The sequence below is a fragment of the Amia ocellicauda genome, chromosome 5, assembly GCF_036373705.1.
Source record: "Amia ocellicauda isolate fAmiCal2 chromosome 5, fAmiCal2.hap1, whole genome shotgun sequence".
NCBI classification, from domain to species: Eukaryota; Metazoa; Chordata; class Actinopteri; order Amiiformes; family Amiidae; genus Amia; species Amia ocellicauda.
The window spans coordinates 26,565,718-26,587,262 of NC_089854.1; the positions used below are offsets into that span (position 1 = coordinate 26,565,718).

At 41.1% G+C, this 21,545-nt stretch overlaps 1 protein-coding gene across 1 annotated transcript; it reads right to left on the bottom strand.

Annotated features, from left to right (window-relative positions):
* Positions 1-986: 986 nt before the first annotated feature.
* Positions 987-17,582, bottom strand: fam20a (FAM20A golgi associated secretory pathway pseudokinase). Its single transcript, XM_066704609.1, has 11 exons — positions 17,068-17,582; positions 12,785-12,978; positions 12,380-12,430; positions 11,085-11,163; positions 10,620-10,712; positions 4,992-5,107; positions 4,158-4,338; positions 3,599-3,708; positions 3,209-3,290; positions 2,986-3,045; positions 987-2,473 (listed from the first exon to the last, which is right to left on the bottom strand). The coding sequence occupies exons 1-11, from the start codon at positions 17,439-17,441 to the stop codon at positions 2,218-2,220; spliced, it is 1,596 nt and encodes a 531-aa protein (XP_066560706.1). The 5' UTR covers positions 17,442-17,582; the 3' UTR covers positions 987-2,217.
* Positions 17,583-21,545: the final 3,963 nt, after the last annotated feature.

A 21,545-nucleotide genomic window follows, 5' to 3' on the forward strand; every position in this document is an offset into this window, starting at 1 on the left:
ATGAATTTTTTAATTAAATATAAAAACAAAATAGTGAATCGCCTGAGACCATCAAGAAATAAGAGATTTAGAGATTCCGGCTTCATAATACCCAGCCTTTTTGTCTTTGAGATTTTTGTTTGCCTTTCCATAATTTCATTAGATGACTTCAGAAATAGAAAAGACTTAGAGTTTATACACACACCGATGCAGTCCCAGTAAACTATATTAAATGACTCCAAGCAGTTTATTTTCCAAGACATATTTTGTCATGTTAATGGTGAGTCATATGAAACATGTATCAGATTGCCTTCTCCATGTTGACCAAGCAGTCTGGATGTAATGGGGGGGTTATTCTGTTCTTTAATTTTGTTTGTTTAACCATGGAAAAGCCCATACATAAGCATCTTAGCTGCAAGTCCTTTGGACAGAAAATACCTCAGAGGAAACATCATAAAAGAAAACAAAGGCCATGAAACGCTGCACCGTTGTTAATGAGCCCTGATGGTGATAGTAAAGGTAGGTGATCATGAAACTTGTTTTTCCAGGTGGGTGGGTTTGAGTGTCATATTTCAATTAAGTTTTACCCTGGTCCTCGGTTGGATGAACCAAAAGAGTGAATTTCACCCTGCATTGATTGCTAATGAGATTTTGATGTGAATGCAGACTTTGCAAGGTGTAGATTACAGTTGTTGAGAACTTACTAACAATACTGTTTTATTTTACTTTACACTCGGCACTTTAGTTTGGTCAAAGGTACATTTCCTTTTCCACATTTTTCGTCTTAAATGGGGTTTGTTCCAACTGGTGGTAAAGATGGAATAACTCCATAGCCAACATCCTATTGGCCTGTCGGCAGTGTCAGCATCTCTCTGCACTGGAATGTGTTTGTGGTCATCCCAACCCCCCCCCCCCAAAAAAAAGCTGAAGGAAACACTGTGGTCTTCTAAGTGCTGCCTATTGCATAGATACCTTCATCATTATTATGTCTCTGAAAAACCATTGCAAAAAGTTATCGGGTTCTTTATTCATATCTTCTTTAATTACCTATCAAAAGTCAAGACGGTGTAGAAAATCTCAAAGCTCAGGTGTATAATCTGAGCTCAGTGTATCAACAACAACCAAAACCTTTGAAGCAAATGACAGGAATTTGGTCCAAAAACAGTGCTTGAAGATCACTAAACACCAGTGCTTTCACCTCATTTTTTTCTGCTTTAAAATAAAATGTTTACGAACTAGGTGATTTTTGATACCACAAAAATCCCAGAGGGCTCATTTTTGATGAGTCAGTTCTGGATTAGAGGATTACAATCAGTGTTGAAAGTAACCATAATACCTATTTAACACTTTCATGGGGAGACTTGTCCTGTTCGTGAAGAAGAGTGTTACAGAAAATATTGGGGGTAAAAAAGTTCAATAATATTGTACAATTTGTGGCAAAAAAGTATGATTGTACTTCAGATTTATAGAAAGGAATGCTGCCGGTCGGCAGGTTGATGTTTCACTAAATACTTGTTTGCTTTCATCTGAGATTGATCTTTCGACTTCTGAAAGTGCTGACTTGGTGCACAATATCTTTCTGTTTGTATAAACGTTCCCATAAGAAAAAAAAAAAAAACACACACACTCTGAACTGCAGTGTTTTGGGGAAAAAATTAAGGGAACACTTAACATTAATCTGAACTTGGAGTGTTCCCTTAATATTTTTGAGCAGTATATTAATAGTTATATCTCTTCAGCTCAAGTACTTAAGATCTTCCTGTGTCTAAAATGTTTCTACACACTGCAGTAATGCTACAATTAAGATTGGCCTCTTTTGTTTACCTATTCACTCAATCCTTATTGCTATGTTTGGCCATTGCTGACCTGTTGTGCTTTTGTGAAGCCCGGAAACATGGCCTGATTCTATTCTTTTGGACTGCGGCGGAGATATGTTACCGATTCTAACTCTTGGCCAAACGATTCAAACTCAAGTCAATAAATGGGTACAAACCATGTTAGGGAGACTTAGCATATCATTTAAAATTCTTCCTTTGGTTTGCAAGGTTGAAAGCAGTTGAAAAATAATTGAAGTTAGGTCCCAGGTAAAATTATACAAAATAAAAATAAAGATGCCTTAAATTATCCAGTGCTTGTCATTTTTGTCTCTTTCTCCTCTGGGTGCTGTTAACAAAGGGCACAGTCCTTTCCCCCACAATTCCCCCATCCCTCTTCCCCCTCCCCTCCACCCAGGCTGTGCTATCTGCTGTTGGGCCCGGCTGTTCTCTGTGTCTCTACAAAGTCCTCGGCCACCACATGCTGCTCTCCAAACTTCTTGATGCACTTCTGAGTGGCTCGGAGCACACGCGCCAACCGTCGGTCCAGGGCCTGCAGGTGGGGCTCGGTCAAGATGGGCTGAAGGGCATCACGCTGCAGGGACTCCCGCATCACCTCACTCAGACGGTACTCAGCGTGGGACAGCAGCCTCAGACGCAGCAGGGTTGACCGCTTGATTCTGAAATGCAGAGAGCGTGAGAGGCTGGTTGCCGATACCGAGGTTAGTCCCTATTGCATGAAAAGCTATGCCGTAATGGTCTGTGGTCTTGGGAGTGCAATACATATACTGGTGGTGGAGACGTACAGGGTCTTCTCGTTGTCATACCTACCCCCTGCTTGGACCAGTCAATATTCTTAACCGCAGGTTGAAGATGCCTGTTACAGCAGGGGTTCTGTTTGGAGTACGGGTTTGGTTCTGTAGGTCAGGCATTACTCAGTATGTGTCAAACAGGGATTCACACAGGTGATGCACAATTGTCCAGTGGATGCTGTGGTTAGATGGGGTAGATGATGATCTATGCAACGGTGTGAAGTTGATTTTCCAGGACCACTGCCAAGACCACTGTCTTTCTACTCCAGGGCTTATATGTGACTTCCGTTATGATGATTATGAATGATGAATAGCCTCCAGATAAGCAGAAAAGCTTCCACTCTTTTGACATAATACATGTTTTGAAACACAGTACTTACATACAGCACTGAATCAGCGGCGCTAGAATTGAGATCTCATCATGGGAAGGTTTTCCAAACCTACAAGACATGGCGGTGCATTAAAACAGGAAAGGTGGGCTGGCAACCAGCGAAGGGGAATATTAAACTGTTGTACCCTTAAACTGCAAGGTACTTTACCTAGATCACTCCAGTAAAAACCTGCCAAGAAATACAATATTAATAAGTTGATTACACCACATACCCTCTGGCATTGTCAAAGTGAAGAAGAAATCCATCATCTCCAAACTTCGTAAAGATCTCATAATGGTGCCGGTCCATATTTCCTACAGGAATAAAATAAGTCAGGCTTAGTATCATGTTAAAACATCTGTTGAAGAAAGAATAGCATATATAAGACCATTTAATACATTTGGTGAATATTTGTCTGAGGCAGAAAACAACAATGTAACGAATCCCATATTAAAATGGAAAAGGTATTGTATCTTCTACAGTCACCTGAGAGAGTTCTGCACTAAGACTTTACATCTTAGATAGTTTACCTTTGACTACAGTTGAAACCTTTAAGAAGTAATACTTTGTTTCACAGGAGCATGTTGTGCCAGTTGTAATAATGGTGACTTGTGTACTGTACCTATTAGAAAGTCGAATATGGCCATGTCGATGATATTAATCAGTCGGTTTCCTGCATTGTATGGATAAAGTTGCTTGACAGCATCACAGTAGAATGGATTAACCTCCCACCTGGAATATACACGGACATAAGTCTCGGCACATAAAGATGGGCAGCAATAACCAGCTGGGAAAGGTGATTCCATAAATGTTTGAAAGTACATGCAAGAATAGAAAATTTTATCAACCTTACAATTACTTTTCCTTACAAGCTTGAGTGTATTGACTTGGAAGAAAATTGCTTGCAACATTAGAACAGGAGATACATTTATAGATTACTAAAATGTTCATATGTTTCCAATCCAGGTTTAATATAAAGCTTGTAAATTGCTTATTATATTCATTACCTAGTGGAAATAAATTCAGAACAGTATTACTGTGTTACACCTACACAACCTAGAAGCCTATATTGATACTGAATCACATATTCTTCTGTGTCCGACCTTTGTTTAGGCAGTCTAGGCTGTGTGAAAACCATGATTGCAGGCAGGGAGGATTTGGCCAGCCTCACTGGTTCTTACTCTTCTTTCCCAGTGAAGCTGTAGGACCTGATCCAAGGGTTGGGGATCGAGAGGCGGGGGGCAATGGTCAGTCCAGGCAGGTATGCCGACATGGAGCCCTCCAGCATGTCTGGATTCCCACACACGGCGTACTCTGTCTTGCACACGTACAGGCACTTAGCAAAGAAGCAGGTGTTGTTTGCTGCGTGGGAGGAGGTTGAAAAACGACAATGACACACACACAATTAAGGGAAGTTCCTCCACTAAAACGTTGCCAAATCTGTGATTTTTGGCGGGCCGCATCTCCCAAACATGCCTTCATTTATTTAAAATGGCAGAGATGGTGGAATTCAGAATAGTGGAATAGTGTGTTTTGGTTATTCTGAGGTAGCTGATGTTTTTTCTTTTGGGCACATGGGCCATATAGTGTGGATCACAGGTTTATGGTGTCACACAACTTCATACAACCCTCCTGGTTATTCTTGCACTTTGCTGCATGTTGCGCAAATGTTAACAGTTTTGCTGCGGTCAATCAGATGTATGAGCACCATGACAAATATAGCTGGGCCCCTTTAAATTACTTTGGACCGAGAATATAAAAATGCCTAAATGTCAATTATTAATTCAGGGATGTCTCCTGGATCATTTCAGACAATAGGGCTTGTGAGCAGAAGGTTATTTCAGAGGATGTAGATCTCTCTCCAGGTGTTTTTTCTTTCAACATTGGCAGATTATATAGAATCAGGTCTACTGTATTGGACATAAGTGCGCAAGAGCCAAGAAGATAATGCTGTTTGCTGACAGGTGAGGGTAGGACAGGACAGGCCTTTGGATGTCTCTGCTGTTAAGTCTCACCGGGGGAAATGAAGAAGACGCTTTTCAGATCCTCATTTCGAGTGATGTGCAGAATTTCTTTGCTGACGTTTATCAGCCTCCCAGCCACTGGGGGCACCCTGCGGAAGTCCAGGATTCTACCAGAGAGGAGAAAAAGAGAGAACGGATGGAAGTGTTAGTTTTCCCCAGCCACTCAAGAGATGGCAGCAGGCCTTGCTTCCTCCAATCTGGAGAGAGATGTGTATGAATCTCATAGGGTTGTACATATGTGCATTTGGATGAGATTTTTTCGTAGACCTTTTACCCAAACCTAATCCATTTGCCAGAGAGCATTGAAATCAGTTTTCAGACCAATCAACTCCTTTTTGCAGAATCACAGTTCTCGGGATATCTAACATTTTGGTTGAGAGTTCCTCAGTGTTTTTCTTTTGTCCAGTAAGGTCTGTGCGGTGTGTTGAGGGAGCTGCCATTCTGAGGAGTTAATTGCTCCCTGGTTGGCACAGGGCTGCTCACCTCAACCCTCAGCTATAATTATTCTAACCTCAGCCAGCTGTCAGTGCAGAAACTTTTGGGTTTCCTTTGTCAGTAGTGATGCTTGTAACTCGAAGCACGAAAGAGTGAAGTCCTCTACACCACTGTAAATCATCATTGCATCAGCCTTGGCTCAAGAGATTATTTTTCTTTTTTGGGCAGAAATTGAAAAATATGATTAGTTAAGCCTTGTTTATACTTTCCCTAGACAATCCTTGATTTATCCCAGTCTAGAATCCCCAAACTGTTAGCCTCTGATGTCACCCAATGAGATCACAGAATGTATAATGCTGCTAGGTGTGTTACGATTGGCTTGACCATTAGCAAAGTAATGTTGGTTGAAAGTAAACAAATTGCACTGTAGCAGTGGTGTGAAATGGATGCTTCATAGAATCACTTGCCGTCAGATGCTTTGGTATCATATTGAATTGCTTATACTTAGAATTGGACTAATTCATCATTGAAAATAAGTAAAATTTGCCTATTTTAATTATTATTATTATTGAAATCTGAAGTGGAAAACAAGTCAAAGGTCAAAGACTCCATAATAAAATCTCCACCACATATAACCTGAAACCACACCCTGCCTACAAACCGCTTTTATAACAGTGCTTTTGATCCGACCTGGAGGCTAAGGATAGGCTACACCGAAGCTCTCTTGGCACTCGATACTGCCTGTCGCTGTGACTGCAGGCAACTGCCACCGCCAGCTTTGTGCTCTCCCGTCATATTTCAGATTTTTAAGCAAATAACAGACCAAGGAAAAAATAAAATGCTTGCATAGCCAAAATTATTTGAATGGAGACTTTGAAAGTTTCAGCAGCAGTTAAGAAGCTGCACCTTTGCCGTGCTCAGAAAGGGGACAAAACTGAGCCAGGAAATTACAGACCAATCAGTCTCACCTGCATTACTTCTAAAATGTTGGAAAAAATGATTAGACAGAAAATAGAAGAGCATCTTAATGAAAACCATATTCTTGGAGATCATCAACATGAGTTTAGACGAGGCAGATCATGTCTTACTAATCTATTCGATTTTTTGAACATGCTACTGCAGCTGTAGATCATGTGAAATGATATGATATACTTAGATTTTCAAAAAGCTTTTGATAAGGTTCCACACCAAAGACTGATCCTCAAATTTGAAGCTGTAGACATTCAGGGTAATGTAAGTAGATGGATTATGAACTGGTTGATGTATAGGAAACAGAGGGTGTCGATTAGAGGAGTTGCTTCTAACTGGAGTGAGGTTGTTAGTGGAGTTCCACAGGGATCAGTACTAGGGCCTTTGCTTTTTCTAATCTATATTAATGATCTGGACTCTGGGATTGTTAGCAAACTTGTCAAATTTGCAGATGATACTAAAATAAGTGGCTCAGCAGATACAATCTTGACAGCATAGGTTATTTAAAGGGACTTAGATAATATACAGTTGTGGGCCGACACCTGGCAGATTAAATTCAATGTGGACAAGTGCAAGGTATTACATGCAGGTAACAAAAATGTCCACTATAATTACACTATGGGAAGAATAGAACTAGAGGAAGTAATGTATGAGAAATATCTAGGAGTCTACATGGACTCCTCACTTTCTCCACCCAAACAATGTGGGGAAGCAATAAAAAAGGCAAACATAATGTTAGGGTATATTGTCAAAAGTGTAGAATTTAGGGAAGTAATGTTAAGACTGTGCAATGCACTAGTTAGACCTCATCTGGAATACTGTGTACAGTTCTGGGCTCCACATTTTAAAAAGGATATACCATACTTATTGCAGGTCTGAAGGGAATGTCCTACTCGGAGAGACTGAGGAACTGAACCTTTTCACCCTGGAACATAGAAGACTACGTGGGGACTTGATTCAAGTCTTCAAAATCATGAAAGGCATCGACCACATCAAACCAGAGGAGCTTTTCCAGATCAGCAGGGACACACGCACCCGGGGACACAAATGGAAATTGGGCTTCAAGGCATTCAAGACAGAAAACAGGAGACAGATCTGGAACAAACTGGAACAATCTGGAACAATCTGGAACAAACTCTCCAGCGATGTGGTTGAAGCTGAAAATTTGGGAACATTTCAAAATAGACTGGATAGGATCCTTGGATCACTTAGTTATTAATGGACACCAAACAAGCCTCCTCTCCACTCCCCTTCCTCCAGAGCCCGCTCCTTCTCATCCCTGTCCCCTAAATGGTGGAACGACCTTCCCACCGAAGTCAAAACAGCAGAGTCCTTGACCTCCTCAAGACACATCTTTTCAGACAGTACTTGTAATAACAGCACTGAAACAGCCTTAGTAAAAATCACCAATGACCTTCTCTGTGCAGCTAACTCAGGGGTACTATCCATTCTCATCCTTCTTGACTTGAGTGCAGCCTTTATACCATCTCCCATCCACTCATCATAGAACGTTTAGCTGGTGTTGGTGTCACGGGTGTTGCACTCTCTTGGTTGTTTCTTACCTTACTGACTGTCAACAGTTTGTGCAAATTAAAAAACACAGATCAGGGTGTGCAGCTGTTTCACAGGGTGTCCCCCAGAGGTCAGTGTTGGGACCACTTCTTTTCATAATCTACCTCCTACCGCTGGGCAAGATTATGCGTCATCACAAAGTCAATTTTCACTGCTATGCTGATGATACACAGCTTTACATCTCCACCAAACCCACCATTCCCCTCCCTCCCACTTCCCTTATTAACTGTCTCCAAGATATTAGGAGCTGGATGAGCTCGAACCTCCTCAAATTTAACAGCAACAAGACAGAAGTCATGCTTATTGGCTCTAAATCTATTCTTTCTAAACAGCACAACCTTAGTATTAACATTTATGGTTTTTCAGTTCCACTTTCATCACATGTCAAAAGCCTTGGTGTCATCTTGGACAGCATGCTCTCATTTGAACCCTATATAAAAGCCATTAACCGGAAATCTTTTTTCCACCTCCGCAACATCTCCAGGCTTCGTCCTTCATTGTCACACTCCAGCACTGAAACCCTTATCCATGCCTTGGTCACTTCCCGACTGGACTCCTGCAATTCTCTCCTTACTGGTATCCCTATTAAACTCACCAATAGACTACAACTGGTCCAGAACTCTGCTGCCAGAAACCTGCACTAAATCATCTGAACATATCACACCAGTCCTTATCCAGTTACATTGGCTCCCTGTGTACTACTGTATCGTCTTTAAGTCGCTCCTCCTTACTTACAAAGCCCTTCATAACCTGGCACCTACCTACCTGTCGGACGTCATCCCAGCCTATGCCCCTTCCCGCTCCCTCCATTCCTCTTCTGCTAATCTCCTCGTCACACCCTATTCCGTCTCACCACCATGGGTGGCCAGGCCTTTAGCTGCTCGGCCCCCAGGCTCTGGAACGCACTCCCCGCACAAATAAAACAAGCAGACACTCTCATCTCTTTTAAATTTTTTTTAAAAACTCACCTTTTTAAGAAAGCCTACCTTCTATAGCCCTATGGCTACATTTTAGCAGATGTTTCCTTTATAACTGTCAGTCCCTATGTATTTCTCCATCGTAATCTATGTTTATTGTATTAATTTATATAGGTCAACTTTGTGTAAGATGTCCTTGAGTATCTAAAAAAGGTGTCCCCCAAATAAAATGTATTATTATTATTATTATTATTATTATTATTATTATTAATATTAGTCCTTTTAATCCCCGTTAGATAGCACTTCACAGCATTTTATCATGCTTCTAGCGTTACTAATACGTGGCCTAACATCTTGACAGCACTTAGCTTTACTTACCTGTGTAAATTGGAAGTTGTAAAATGTATTATGTTTTAAATTGCTCTGTTTAATGTAAATGTGAATTTGTAATGTTGGATGCCTTGTACTTAACTGTATTCTTGCACTTCGTATTGCACTATGTTGTAAGTCGCCCTGGATAAGGGCATCTGCCAATAAATAAATAAATAAATAAATAAATAATAATAATAATAATAATAATAATAATAATAATAATAATAATAATGATGGGTCGAATGACCTCCTCTCGTTTGTAAACCTTCTTATGTTCTTATGTTCCTGTCTTTCACTTACACAAAATACATCCTAGGATGTCTCATTTCCATCCACACTAGCACAATTTCACTTGTTTTGTTTTCTTTGTTCTGGGGCACCTTTGCCAGTGCTTGCCAAAACCACAACTATTCATGCAATGCTGAGCTTTTATAAATGTTTCAAGAATCACCACGATAAATTAATTTGTTATGCTAACAGTTATTAACACCTGCCGTTCCCTGACAATAAGTGGCACCAGTAAAAGACTCTGAGGATTTAAAACTCTCTTGCCTGCTTCATGTGCTATCACATTAGCTGACAGTAATTTGAATTTGTAGTACAGCAAAACCCAGAAAGTTATGCAAGCAAAGCTTTTTAGGCAATATAGGGGAAATGTATGTGTTTTAAATTAAGCTTGCCAAACATGACCTTCTGGAAATGATATAGACTTTTAATTGTGCCACTGCAAAATATGTCAAACGCGGTGCATTCTGCAATTCAATCCAGTTCAAATACGTGCACAAATATTTTGAAGGGGGACAACAGTATGATCATGTTGTAAAGTGTACTTGCCCACACATGCCGATAATTTTACTATGCTGTGAGTTGGCTTTACTATGGTTTGCTACAGTAACGTTTTACCCAGAGCATAAACAGACCGCTAAATGAATAACAAGTCAAAACGGGATGTCTGGCTATTGCAACAGATAGTGGATAAACTATGTTCTAGTCCAGGTGATTAATTAAGGTAAGGCGTCATATGCAAACCATGGGTCGATGCATTTTGGTGCAGTGATTGAGGTGAAAGATTTAGGTGAACACCATTAAAACCTTAGCTATTCCAGGTATATTTTTGCATTTTCTTTCTTAGAATGTTTTGATGATTGTGTTACAGGACCCTGAGGAAACCAAATTATTTTGATGCTGTGTTTATGATTTGAAATTAAATTTGCAGTGTTAAGCTCTTGAATACTCCATATCAGTGTTAGTCTCTGAATTACCCTTTAAGAAGGCATTTCTTTTCTTGGTGTGATGTCTTTTTTTATCTAAAGATTGACTCTGAGATATCAAGTTGAAGTGGAGTTTTGTTTACCTGTCCAGGTGAAATGCAGCAATTTCAGCATTGTGTCTTTGAAAGTCAACAAAATAGAAAAAGTCCTCTGGGGTTTCGTCATGTCTCTCCTGCCTGAGAAAGTATAGTGGGGGGGGGCAAGATGTGGTGTCACAACATTTGTACATACTGTTTGTATCTTGTACAGTTTTTACAATTACAATTAAAGCAAATAGTTTAAATGTTTTTAAAATAATCTTGTTACCATATACAGCTTTACATGACATGGCTCCATGTAATCTGCTTCAACTGCTAATGCCTTATACTCCTGCTTGTGCCTTGCAATCCAAGAATTCAGGATTTGATTTACTGTTGCAATTACACAATGGTGGGCCTAAGGTGTTTAAGCTATCAAGCCCCTTATTTATGAAACTCAGAGAGTGTTTGAGAGAGAGTCCTTCTCTGTATCTGTTTTCAGACTCATACAAAAACAGCTGGGCTCCTTACCTCTTGGGTTTGAACATGGCCTTGCCAAAATTCTGGAACTTCAGGGCCAATTTCAGGTGGTGGCCACTGGGTTTCACCACTAGGGGCAAAGACCAACAGAGACACATTAATACAGTGCAGAAGTGAAAGTGACAGGGCCCAGAAATGTCCTGTGTTGTACATTCTGGTTGCTATCAAAACTTTTAGTAATTTAATCATTCTTGAATAAGAAACCTGTGCAGTGTTTCAGTTTAATTTCAATTGTCACAATTACACTGTGTATTCAGTAATTTGGAAATTCTGCTTTGCTTCAAAAAGTTAGGCTACATTTCATCACATCATTTGTCCTTGATATAGTTCTCCCACTCCGGCTTGTTTCAGCTCATCCTGATTTCACAGTGATTTTCACAGGACTATTTTCGTGTAGCCTGTGCCATGGGTTTCGTAATTGGTGTTTACCATGACTTGGTCTGTTGCTGTTTTGCTCTTGAAAGCCGTTGCATGCAGATGGTAACTGAACACACGGGCCTGGGGCTGTACTGAATGATTTATCATCTTATTATATAATCTTGATCGTATTTTATAAGGAAAAGAAAGCAACACAAGAATACACTGACGTGAAATGAAATGCACATTGCAGTTTAACAATGGCTCTCAGTCTTTGTTCAGGGCCAGTAGTGTCCTCCCAGAAAAGATTATCATCTTTTTTTTTTCGACTCAACAGTTACTGATCTAGTTGTGGTTTGGAACAGAGTCTTTGTTTTCAGGGAAACTGGCAAGGCAAGCTGCATAGAACAACTTTGTGGTCTCGTGTCCTTAGTGGGGGGGATGCTGAAGATGGGGGATATTGCAATAGTGTAGTGTGTTATACTGGGGTCTGCTCACCTGTCCACAGAGATCAAAAGCAGATTTTTAAGAGTAGTCTTTGTGTGTGTGTGTGTGTGTGTGTGTGTGTGTGTGTGTGTGGTTGGAAGGAGGGAAGGGAGGGGGTATAATTATCCCTATTCAATTAAACTCCCTGTTTTCAGATAGGGACTTCTCCACAGACACTGAAGGGGACATAATCATACGCTGAGTAAGGATGGGCCTATTTTAAAATAAACAGACCATCCGCATTTGGGATTTGAAATGTTATGGACCTGTGCAAACTATATTTCAAAGCTAGGCAACACGGGGGAATATTCAGTAGGAGTGCTTCGGAGAATGTAAAAGATTCTCAGGTGGAGGACAAAAATGCCTCAGTCTATATAATTGCATTTGTTTGTTATTTTTTTCCTTAGATCAGAACTTTCTGAAGTTCCCAACTGCTTCATTACCTTGAGTACAGTCACACATGCCTTTCAGGACTTTCTCATCTTGAGTGTAATCTGCATGAGAAAGAGAAAATAATTTCTGTGTGACAGCAGCATAGCAGATTCACCACATTCCTTTCATTTCACAAACTGGCTGTCCATTTCGAAAGCCCTAAGGAAACGGCTAAGTATGTCAACTCTGTGGCACTTTTAAATGGTGTGGTGATGATGCTGATGATGAGGAAAAAGTGTGCAGTATAGGGTAACATTCGGTGAAGTGTGTTTGCATGTTAATGAAAGGGCATTGAGCTTGTGTATTGGAGAGACGATCATAAAGGAATGGGTACAGTTGGCAGGTTTTCAGTATTGTGCAGTGGTTGTGAATGTGTTTGGTCCGGGCCCCCAGTAACGTGGCCCTCAGTCTCTCACCTGCGCTGACGATGGTGCTGCTGCCCATGTCTCTGAGCAGCTGGTCGATGTTGGGGTCATCTCGGGCGTACAATGCATAGCGGTTGATCCCCAGGTGAAACTTGACCCAACTGGCCTCAGGGTTGAAAGCCCCTGCGTGAGCTACTGTGGAGAAGTTAACCGCTGCAGCCACTGCATTGTAGTATTTCTGATGTCTGAAGAGGAGAGGGGGAAGCAGGCAGTGTCACCTTCATGCTGTAAATGGCAGATGCTGGGAGCCTCAAACCATATAGTTAAACGCTGTTTGGAGGAGGACTGTGGGTAGATAGTTTGCATTTTCATGCTGAGATTGTATGAATATTTCAACAGCTGCTTTTCTTGGAATGCCCTCTAATTCCCAACAATGTAGATTTCCCCAAACAAATTGCACAACTTGCACTACGCACTACTTAATTGTGTTAAGCAAGAATAGCTCTGTCTTCTGTGAGAGGCTGAAAACCACAGCGACAAGCCAGTGCTCAAAGTGAAATGACTCAACCCAAATCTGCTCTAATACATTATTGTACAGGACTACACATTGTGATGTATGAAAGGACCTGGTGTTTATTCATTCTGACAATGGCATGCATGGATTGGCATTGGCTGTCTATTTGTTTCGGCTGGGCCTTCCCCGTGTTCATAGCTGGACCTACCCAGACTATTCTGTGTCTGAGTGCCAAGCACAAGGAGGCAATGTGCAAGCCATTTAGCTTTAATGGAGGTGTGTCTATGTAACCATGAGGTATATTGAATTAATTTGTTGCTTTGAAGAGCAACCATTCCAAGCTGTAATACTTGCATCACCCCTTATCTTTAAAACACATGCCAGGCCCATTACAACTGCAATTTAAGTCTTTTAAATATCAATGCACACACAAAGACCTGGAGGCACCGACTGATCTATGATCCCTTTCTGTGTTCTACAACCAGGGGGGAAAAAAAAAAGAAACAAACGGACTCCCAGACTGGCCTCAGAGATGCTCTCTAGGCAGAGAGATAGCATTCACCTTTCCTGCACCCTACTGCTTCCTGTGCTATTAAAAAGCAGCCAATTTGATTACACATCTCCCAGAGCCGAGGCCGCAGACAGACTATGAAAATTACACTTATACTGCAACACGCTTATTATGTCACCCAATTAAGTGCACTACCGTGAGTCACAAAATGACTAGGTGCTCCCACAAGAACACGCCACCACTCGCAGGAGCACCACCATCTTCCCCAGCACCGGTGGCTCCCCGTGGTCTCAGAGGGCTTGGGCACACATGCCAATTACTGGCAGGTTTTCCTTGATGCGAGTGCGATTATTTTTAAAAGCTTCTGCTTACGCTGTACCTCAAGTGCAATTGAAATAATTATATCCATTTCTAAAGCAAAAAAAACAAAAAAAACGCAGAAGACAAACATACATTTTGTTTTACTCTTCGGGAAGGTAGCAGTGTTCCAGTTAGGAGCCCACGCAAGAGTTTACGAACACAGAATGAATGAAGTGCTCCCCTTGAATTCTCTCTTTCTTGGATATTTTAACCACACTAAGCCTATACACACAGATACAACCTGTTAGGCTGTTGTGTTCTCACATACTAGTCTACATGTATGTTTTCTGTTATTTGTGCACAGTGTTAAGTAGTTCTGTGATCTAAAACCTATATCTGTCATTTATAAGCCTGGTTGACCAATAGGGCATCAGGTCCCTTTTGTCTTGTTTAGTACTTTTTGAGTACTGCATTTCTCTCTGTCCTTCCCTCTTTAAAACACTGGTTCTCAATCCTGGTCCTGGGGATCCCCTGCCCTGGTTGTTTTTGTTCCAACAGAGCTCTCAGTTATTTAACTGGACCCACAATTGAACTCATTTGCATTATATCATTTGCATAACTTTTTAAATTGTGTATCTTATAAACAGTTGGAGATTTCAAGTTCCATCTACAGTTTCATACTTAAAATTAAATCTAAACTGTTTTAAATCATTTAAATTCTCAGATTAAGCAAATTATTAGTTACATTAAGGTTCAATTAAGTACACTACTAGTAATGAAGTAATTGAGAGCTCAGATGGAACACAAAACAGCACGGAAGGGTGTCCCCAGGACCAGGACTGAAAACCACTGCTTTAAAAAATGTAATATTTTAAACTACAGGTTTTTACTGTTATGGGTGTGCAGTGACCTCTGTAGCAAAGGACACCATAGACAAAAGAATAAACATCCTCAGATTTTTATATAGATTTTTAAATAGATATAGATTTTCCTGACAGCTTTGTGCCTGTTTTCTCACATTGTTTCTGCTCTGTTGTGCACTGCACATATTTTTCTTTGAACCAACCTTGTTGTTTTCTGCTTTGATGGCGAGGTAGGAAATGTCAACAACACAAGGAAATAAAGGTAACGAGGCCAAACAGTTAATGTTAACAATGAATAAATAAATGTCTGTTGCTAAAAATATACTGTTTTGCCCACAATATGTGTATTTGTTCGCATGAGCCCCGTCACGTGTCCTGACTGGGGAGGAGGATGGCGTGTGGCATTTACCTGTGCCCGGGCTGCCCCTTCTGTCCCCTGTGACTGCGCTGACAGTCAGAGACATAACGCCACAGCTCAGAAACAGCCCTCTCTCACGGCAGAGGGAGGCTGCACAGCACGACCCGTTTACATTGTTCACTACTTTCCCCACTGCGGACTGTGCCGGGTGTCTCACTAATATCGGATGACCTGACCACCAGCTTCCTTCTGCTAGTTATCATACGAATAATAGAAAGGGGCTGGGTGTTCACATAATCCCACATAACCTAGTTTATTAACAGTATATGAAACTTAAATTACATATAACCCTGTGTGGTTTCCTTTAACCTGCCAAGAATGTGCCCAGACGTGTTTTGGCAGCTTGTCTTTTGTCTTCAGTGTTCCACTTGAGTCCCTTTTCAGTGTATGCAATGCAAAGTCCATCTTGCTTTGTTGCTGTTCATAAGATACATGGAATGACTAGGACAGAGGAGAGGGATGAAAGATCATGGGTTCCCCGTCCCCACACCTGTCCCCAGACGGAGCCTCAAACACCAGGACATGAAATTTAGCATGGCCAGCTCGAGAGGCTAACTGAGTAAAGAATAAATTGTCTGAAAATAAATTGGAAGAAGTAATCTTTTTTTTGTTTTCTTCTTATCACATTAATTTTGTGTGTTTTTGAGTGCAGAGCTTTTTAGATAGTCTGGGATTGTGTTTGAACACCAGGAAGCTGTCCCTGTGAGTAACCCCCCACACAACGGCCAGGGCAACGGCTCTGGAAGCAGTGCTGGTAAGGAGCCATATCCTGTGTGTCAATGACCTTGCCCTCAAGGGCAGCTCGCCACTGGAAAAGCAGATCTGTGTGTGTAAAATACTTTAATATTTCACCAGCTAAATCACCAGACAGAAGCCCAGTGGTGCTGGCTCCTAGGCTGCTGTAAAACTGAATTATGAGAACAATACCTTGGCATCCAAAATCGAATGAAGAGAAGCAGATCTGATCGCCGTCTCTTGGACAGAAGTCCCTAACCGCATGCCGGATTTGTGCTGGCAGGCTCTCAAGACGAGTCTAACCCTGTCCAACGTTTTCTGGGACTTTTGACAAGCAGAACTTTCCATTCCCCAGGTGTATGGAAAAGATACTAGATCTTGTTGAGATACTACTTGGATATACAGTGAATAAAACTTATACCATATTAAAATGAGCACAACCCCCAAAAAATAGTATCCATCTCCAGACTTCCCACTGTACACCATGAACGACGCACATGGATCTGTCAGACACTGCTGTGGTCATGTCTACTCCATTCTGTGATTGTCAGGGCTGCTTACTTTGATATGGCTCAGCTCCATACAATAAAATGAACCCATTCCCCTAATTTTTTATTTGTTTTTCTAAGGATAATGTCCCTGATTCCCCCCCCACACACACATACACACCTTCCGTGCGTGAGCTGCGTACAATATAAAATTGTGTTTTCATCAGGTGCACTCAAAGACCTAAAAATGACTGGCTTTTCTGAAAAGCAAAGAAATTAGTGAATGTTTCCACATCATGTCCTTATCAGCAGTGCTAACAAACAGGCTAAAGTTCAGAGAAACACTGTTCCTGTCTTCAAAAAAATAAACTTTAACACAATCATCCCCTTCAGATTATGTCATACCCTGATACTAACTGCTGAATCTTGGGGGATATGAAAGAACTGTAACCCCTCGAAATCAAACCCAGATAGCTGATGGAGAGGCCGAGAGCGCCCCCTGTACCTGTTCCACCGAGACACTTTCCTCTTGTAGTAGCTCAGCGACTCCTCTGTCTGCAGCAGGAGCTCCTCCGGCTTGAGAGCTGGGGTGCGGATGTTGTATAGCGGGTGGTCGAACAGCTGTTGCAGTTTGGATCTTGAGTCCCTCGCCCATGTCTGGTGGGCCACCGGTGTGATCCCCGGCCCCCGTGTCCCACCCGGCACAGCGCTGGAAGAGTTGTGCCATCGACCTTCTGCACGGCTGCCAGACTCCTGACAAGTGCAGTCCTCCTTTAAGTACTTCTCCTGCAGTTTGGGCAGCAGCACAAAGTAAATGTCCACTGTGAGAAGGGAGCCGAGGATGGCAGTCACCAGCAGCCTATCCCTTCTCATCCACATGGTGCCGGTGTGCTCAGCTCTGTGCAGGCTCTCGGGTTTTCCCCTGCTAGCATTCCTGTTCTGGCAACTAGCGTCTCTGTCCTGCCAGACTGAGACAGCAGCAGCAGCAGCAGCAACAGCAACTGCGCTTCCCCACTCACAGGCACCATTCCAGCTGCACCTTCCCACTTCCCTGTAGACACAGCCCCCAGTCAGACTGCGAGCCAGTCACAGACCGAGTAGACTCACAAGGCTGGTGCAATGAAAATGAGCAGACAAACAATCACATAAGCACAAAATCACCCACAATGACAAAACATTTTTCTTCCCACTGGTTTAGATTTTCTCTTTCATCTCCTCAGAAGTCTACTGTTAAAATATGTATCCTGACAACAGTTCAGAAACGGAGCGCTCTCCTCAGTGCACGTCTTGTGCTCTTTTACTGTGGTATTTTGGAACAGTTCTTCTGTGAAAGGGTGTGTCATCCAATAGCCTGTGCAACAGTTTAGCTTTTTTTGATGTTGTTTTCATCTTGTTTTTTCCCTCAAAAGATTCAAACAGGCTGTGGAATGATGCAGAAACCCCCTCCTTTGTTAGTGTCTCCAAAGCAACTAGTAGACTAGTTAAGACAAATAGAAGAGTGATAAGGTATACTCAAGCATTTTGACATTGTATAGGGGATATGATTAAAATGGGCACATGTAATCTTATTGTAAGGCTGAACTGGAAATAGAGAGTGATCTATATGTATACATATATCTTTAAGTAATGAAAAATCCAGTAACTTCTAATGTCATTTGTTCTTACACAAAAACATGACAAGAATATTTTAATCCCCCCTGCAGATTGTACCCTTTTCTCAGACACGTATTCTTTCCGTACGAGTCAACGATTTAACAGTCATGCATCACTGTAATCCTTCATAACTGCCAGGTATGCAGTTCTGCCCAATCTCTGTAATTGTTAGGTTGAGCTCTGATCCTTGGTCAGCTGCATTCTCCACAGTGTGTGATGTTTACTGTTTATTTTTGCTGAATTGTTGCATTGTGAGAGCTGACAACAGGTGGAAGGGGCTTACTTTATGCTGCATCAGTCGTTGTCGACTTTTGCAGGTCAAAGGGCCTTAATTGATGCACAACTGGTTCTGGTGTGGACACTCCTCTTCAGAGTTCAGAATGACACAATAACAGAGATATCCCATCTGTAAATTTAGCATCAACTCGCTTTTCTTGGAACACAAAATTGAAAAACAATGCAACAGCTGTGGTGTGTGAAATTTCTCATAAATAAATATTGCCACACTACACACATAGATCATCTGGTTTTGTCATTTTTGACCACTCCCCTCTGTGTATACATTGGCTACTGTGTGTCTGTGTAATGTTTCCCAGACATCGTTTTCATTGTCAATAATAATAATGACAATGTTTATTCATAATTGGAAGCAGAGAGAGAATAGCATGACACATACATTTTATGTAAGGTTTGCTTAAATTAAAGCCACCACTTGTATGTATAGTAATATTTTGGACAATAAGGAACTGCCAGCAATGATGTCATTCTACAGGGTGGGCCCCTACATGTAACACACTATGTCACAAAACTTTTAGTGTATCACAGTAGATTTCAATATATTTACTAATACATAATTAGTATCATTATTATTTTGATTGTATTCAAGTTCTTGATTTTGTTTTACTTATTTGGTATTGTAGATTGGTTAGGGTGCGTGGACTCTAGTTTTTTTTTTTTTTTTTTTGAGTGTTGATGTCATTTATAGATTTTGCAAAATGGGAGCCAAATGGGTCAGGCCAAGAGAGCTCTGTGCAATGCCTGCAGGAACATGTGTAGGGTGGGCATGTCACCTTCTAAACTGGCTTAGAAGCACATGTGTGTGTTCCAGTGGTGGTGCACTAAAAATGGGGTTTAATGACAATTGTGTCTATTTTATTGTTTTGACTTTTTTGGTTGTGGTGTGGGGGATTTGATATAATATCCAATAACAAAGTGACCAGTAGAGTGAGTTCTGTATAAGCTGTTAAAGGACCTGTTCAATGAACTTGAGTAGTAAAGACAATTTTCTGTATTTATGATGTACTAAAGGAACCAGACCTTGATTCTGATGTGTAATGTGCTCATGTTTATTTTTGTAAATGCCATTACATTTTAAACAGAACAGTATTTTAACCAATTTCTATTACCTCCCCCGCCCCAAACACCTCTTTTCGTACATGCTTTAAACACCACTCTTTACAAGATTGAATAGCCATCCACCTGGACTTCAGCAACCAAGTGATATTTGTCAATCAGTCTGATTCAAGGCTCGGGTACCTTTTTTTTCTTCGTTCTTCTTGAAATCAATACCATATAACTTGATAGATCTCGTTGCAGCTGTAGTAGAAATTCCCAATGATAAGAAATACACTAGATCTTGGTTTCCATGATTGCTTGAAGAATTCCAATACATTGTCACAGAGGTTGACACACAGTATTTGATGATACCAGTACGTCACACTAAGACCCCCCACGCCACCAATTTAATTGAATGTATCCTAATTAAGCCATGCAAACACAGAGGATGAATTGGTGTAAACAGCATGTGCTAGAGGCTGATGGTAACCTGTATTTCAGCTGCAGGTTTGTAATCATGATTACATGTTTTTTTTATCAGCCATGTGGCTTTTGCAGTTTTTCACATGTGGGAATTTCACCGTGTGGGTGGCCTGCCTATATATGTTCCATTTCAGTGTCACTTGCTTCTAGCTAAATCCAGCTTTAAATAGACACTGGTGAAGGGAGGTCAGGAGCGGAGGAGTTGGCCCCAGATGACATGCAAGCCCACAACAGGAGCCCATACAGGCAATTACACTTAGTCTTGTGGGCACAGCGTGACTGAACTCTCTCATGAGTTCCAGCAGGATCATTGAAACGTTCTGGGTCGGACTAGCAGAATTATTCTTGAGCACCTGTATCATTTTCCCTCACACCACATCTCTGTCCTGTTCTGCTCTTTTCATTTTGCTGAGGTACATTGGCAGAGTTCTGTTGCTCTGCCCTTGCGCCACACAGTTCTGTGCCAGTCTGCATGTGTTTTAGATCACACAAAAAGGGCAGGAATGCATCATACAATGCTGTGTGTTTAGTTGCAAGGAGATGACTTTTTAAAAACAGATTAGTCAGAACGTAACTGGAAATGAGACTAAAACATCAGACAGGCTTATGTGTATTAGACCTAGGACAATTAATCACATTAATCGAGTCAATTATATTAATATCAATTTAATATTGATTTTTATGGTATTTGAATTCTTGTATTCATTACTTGCATTCATGCAATTTGCTTCATGCACACTATGCTTTGACTTCTTATTGAGAACTAAATGTTTACATGTTGCTATGGTAATATAGTGACATGTAGTGGCAGAGTGGGCAGTGAAAAGGAGCAAGAGGGTCAGGGTGCCAGCCTACTTTTGTTTCAGACATGAGAGTTTTCTGTTTTTTGGACAAATTCCAACTTTCAGGCATTGCCATGGGCCATTTGTGGCAAATTAAATATATATATATATATATATATATATACAGTACTGTGCAAACGTTTTAGGTAGGTGTGATGCTGTAAAGTAAGGTAAGAATGCTTTCAAAAATATACTTATTAATAGATTATATTTACCAATTAACAAAATGCAAAGTGAGTGAACAGAAGAACAGAATTTGGTGTGACCACCATTTGCCTTCAAAACAGCATCAATTCTTCTAGGTTCACTTGCACACAGTTTTTGAAGGAACTCGGCTGGTAGGTTGGAGCAAACATCTTGGAGAACTAACCACAGTTCTTCTGTGGATTTAGGCAGCCTCAGTTGCTTCTCTCTCTTCATGTAATCCCAGACAGACTCGATGATGTTGAGATCAGGGCTCTGTGGGGGCCATACCATCACTTCCAGGACTCCTTTTTCTTCTTTAGAAAATAGTTCTTAATGACTGTCGCTGTATGTTTGGGGTTGTTGTCATGCTGCAGAATACATTTTGGGCCAATCAGATGCCTCCCTGATGATATTGCATGGTGGATAAGTATCTGCCTGTACTTCTCAGCATTGAGGAGACCATTACTTCTGACCAAATCCCCAA

Coding starts and splice junctions, on each gene's coding strand:
- fam20a (XM_066704609.1), bottom strand. CDS start 17,441: ATGTGGATGAGAAGGGATAGGCTGCTGGTGACTGCCATCCTCGGCTCC. Junction 5,108..10,619: donor GCTGCATTTCACCTGGACAG/GTAAACAAAACT, acceptor CCTCTCTGGTAG/AATCCTGGACTTCCGCAGGG. Junction 2,474..2,985: donor CCGCTGATTCAGTGCTGTAT/GTAAGTACTGTG, acceptor TCTGCATTTCAG/AATCAAGCGGTCAACCCTGC.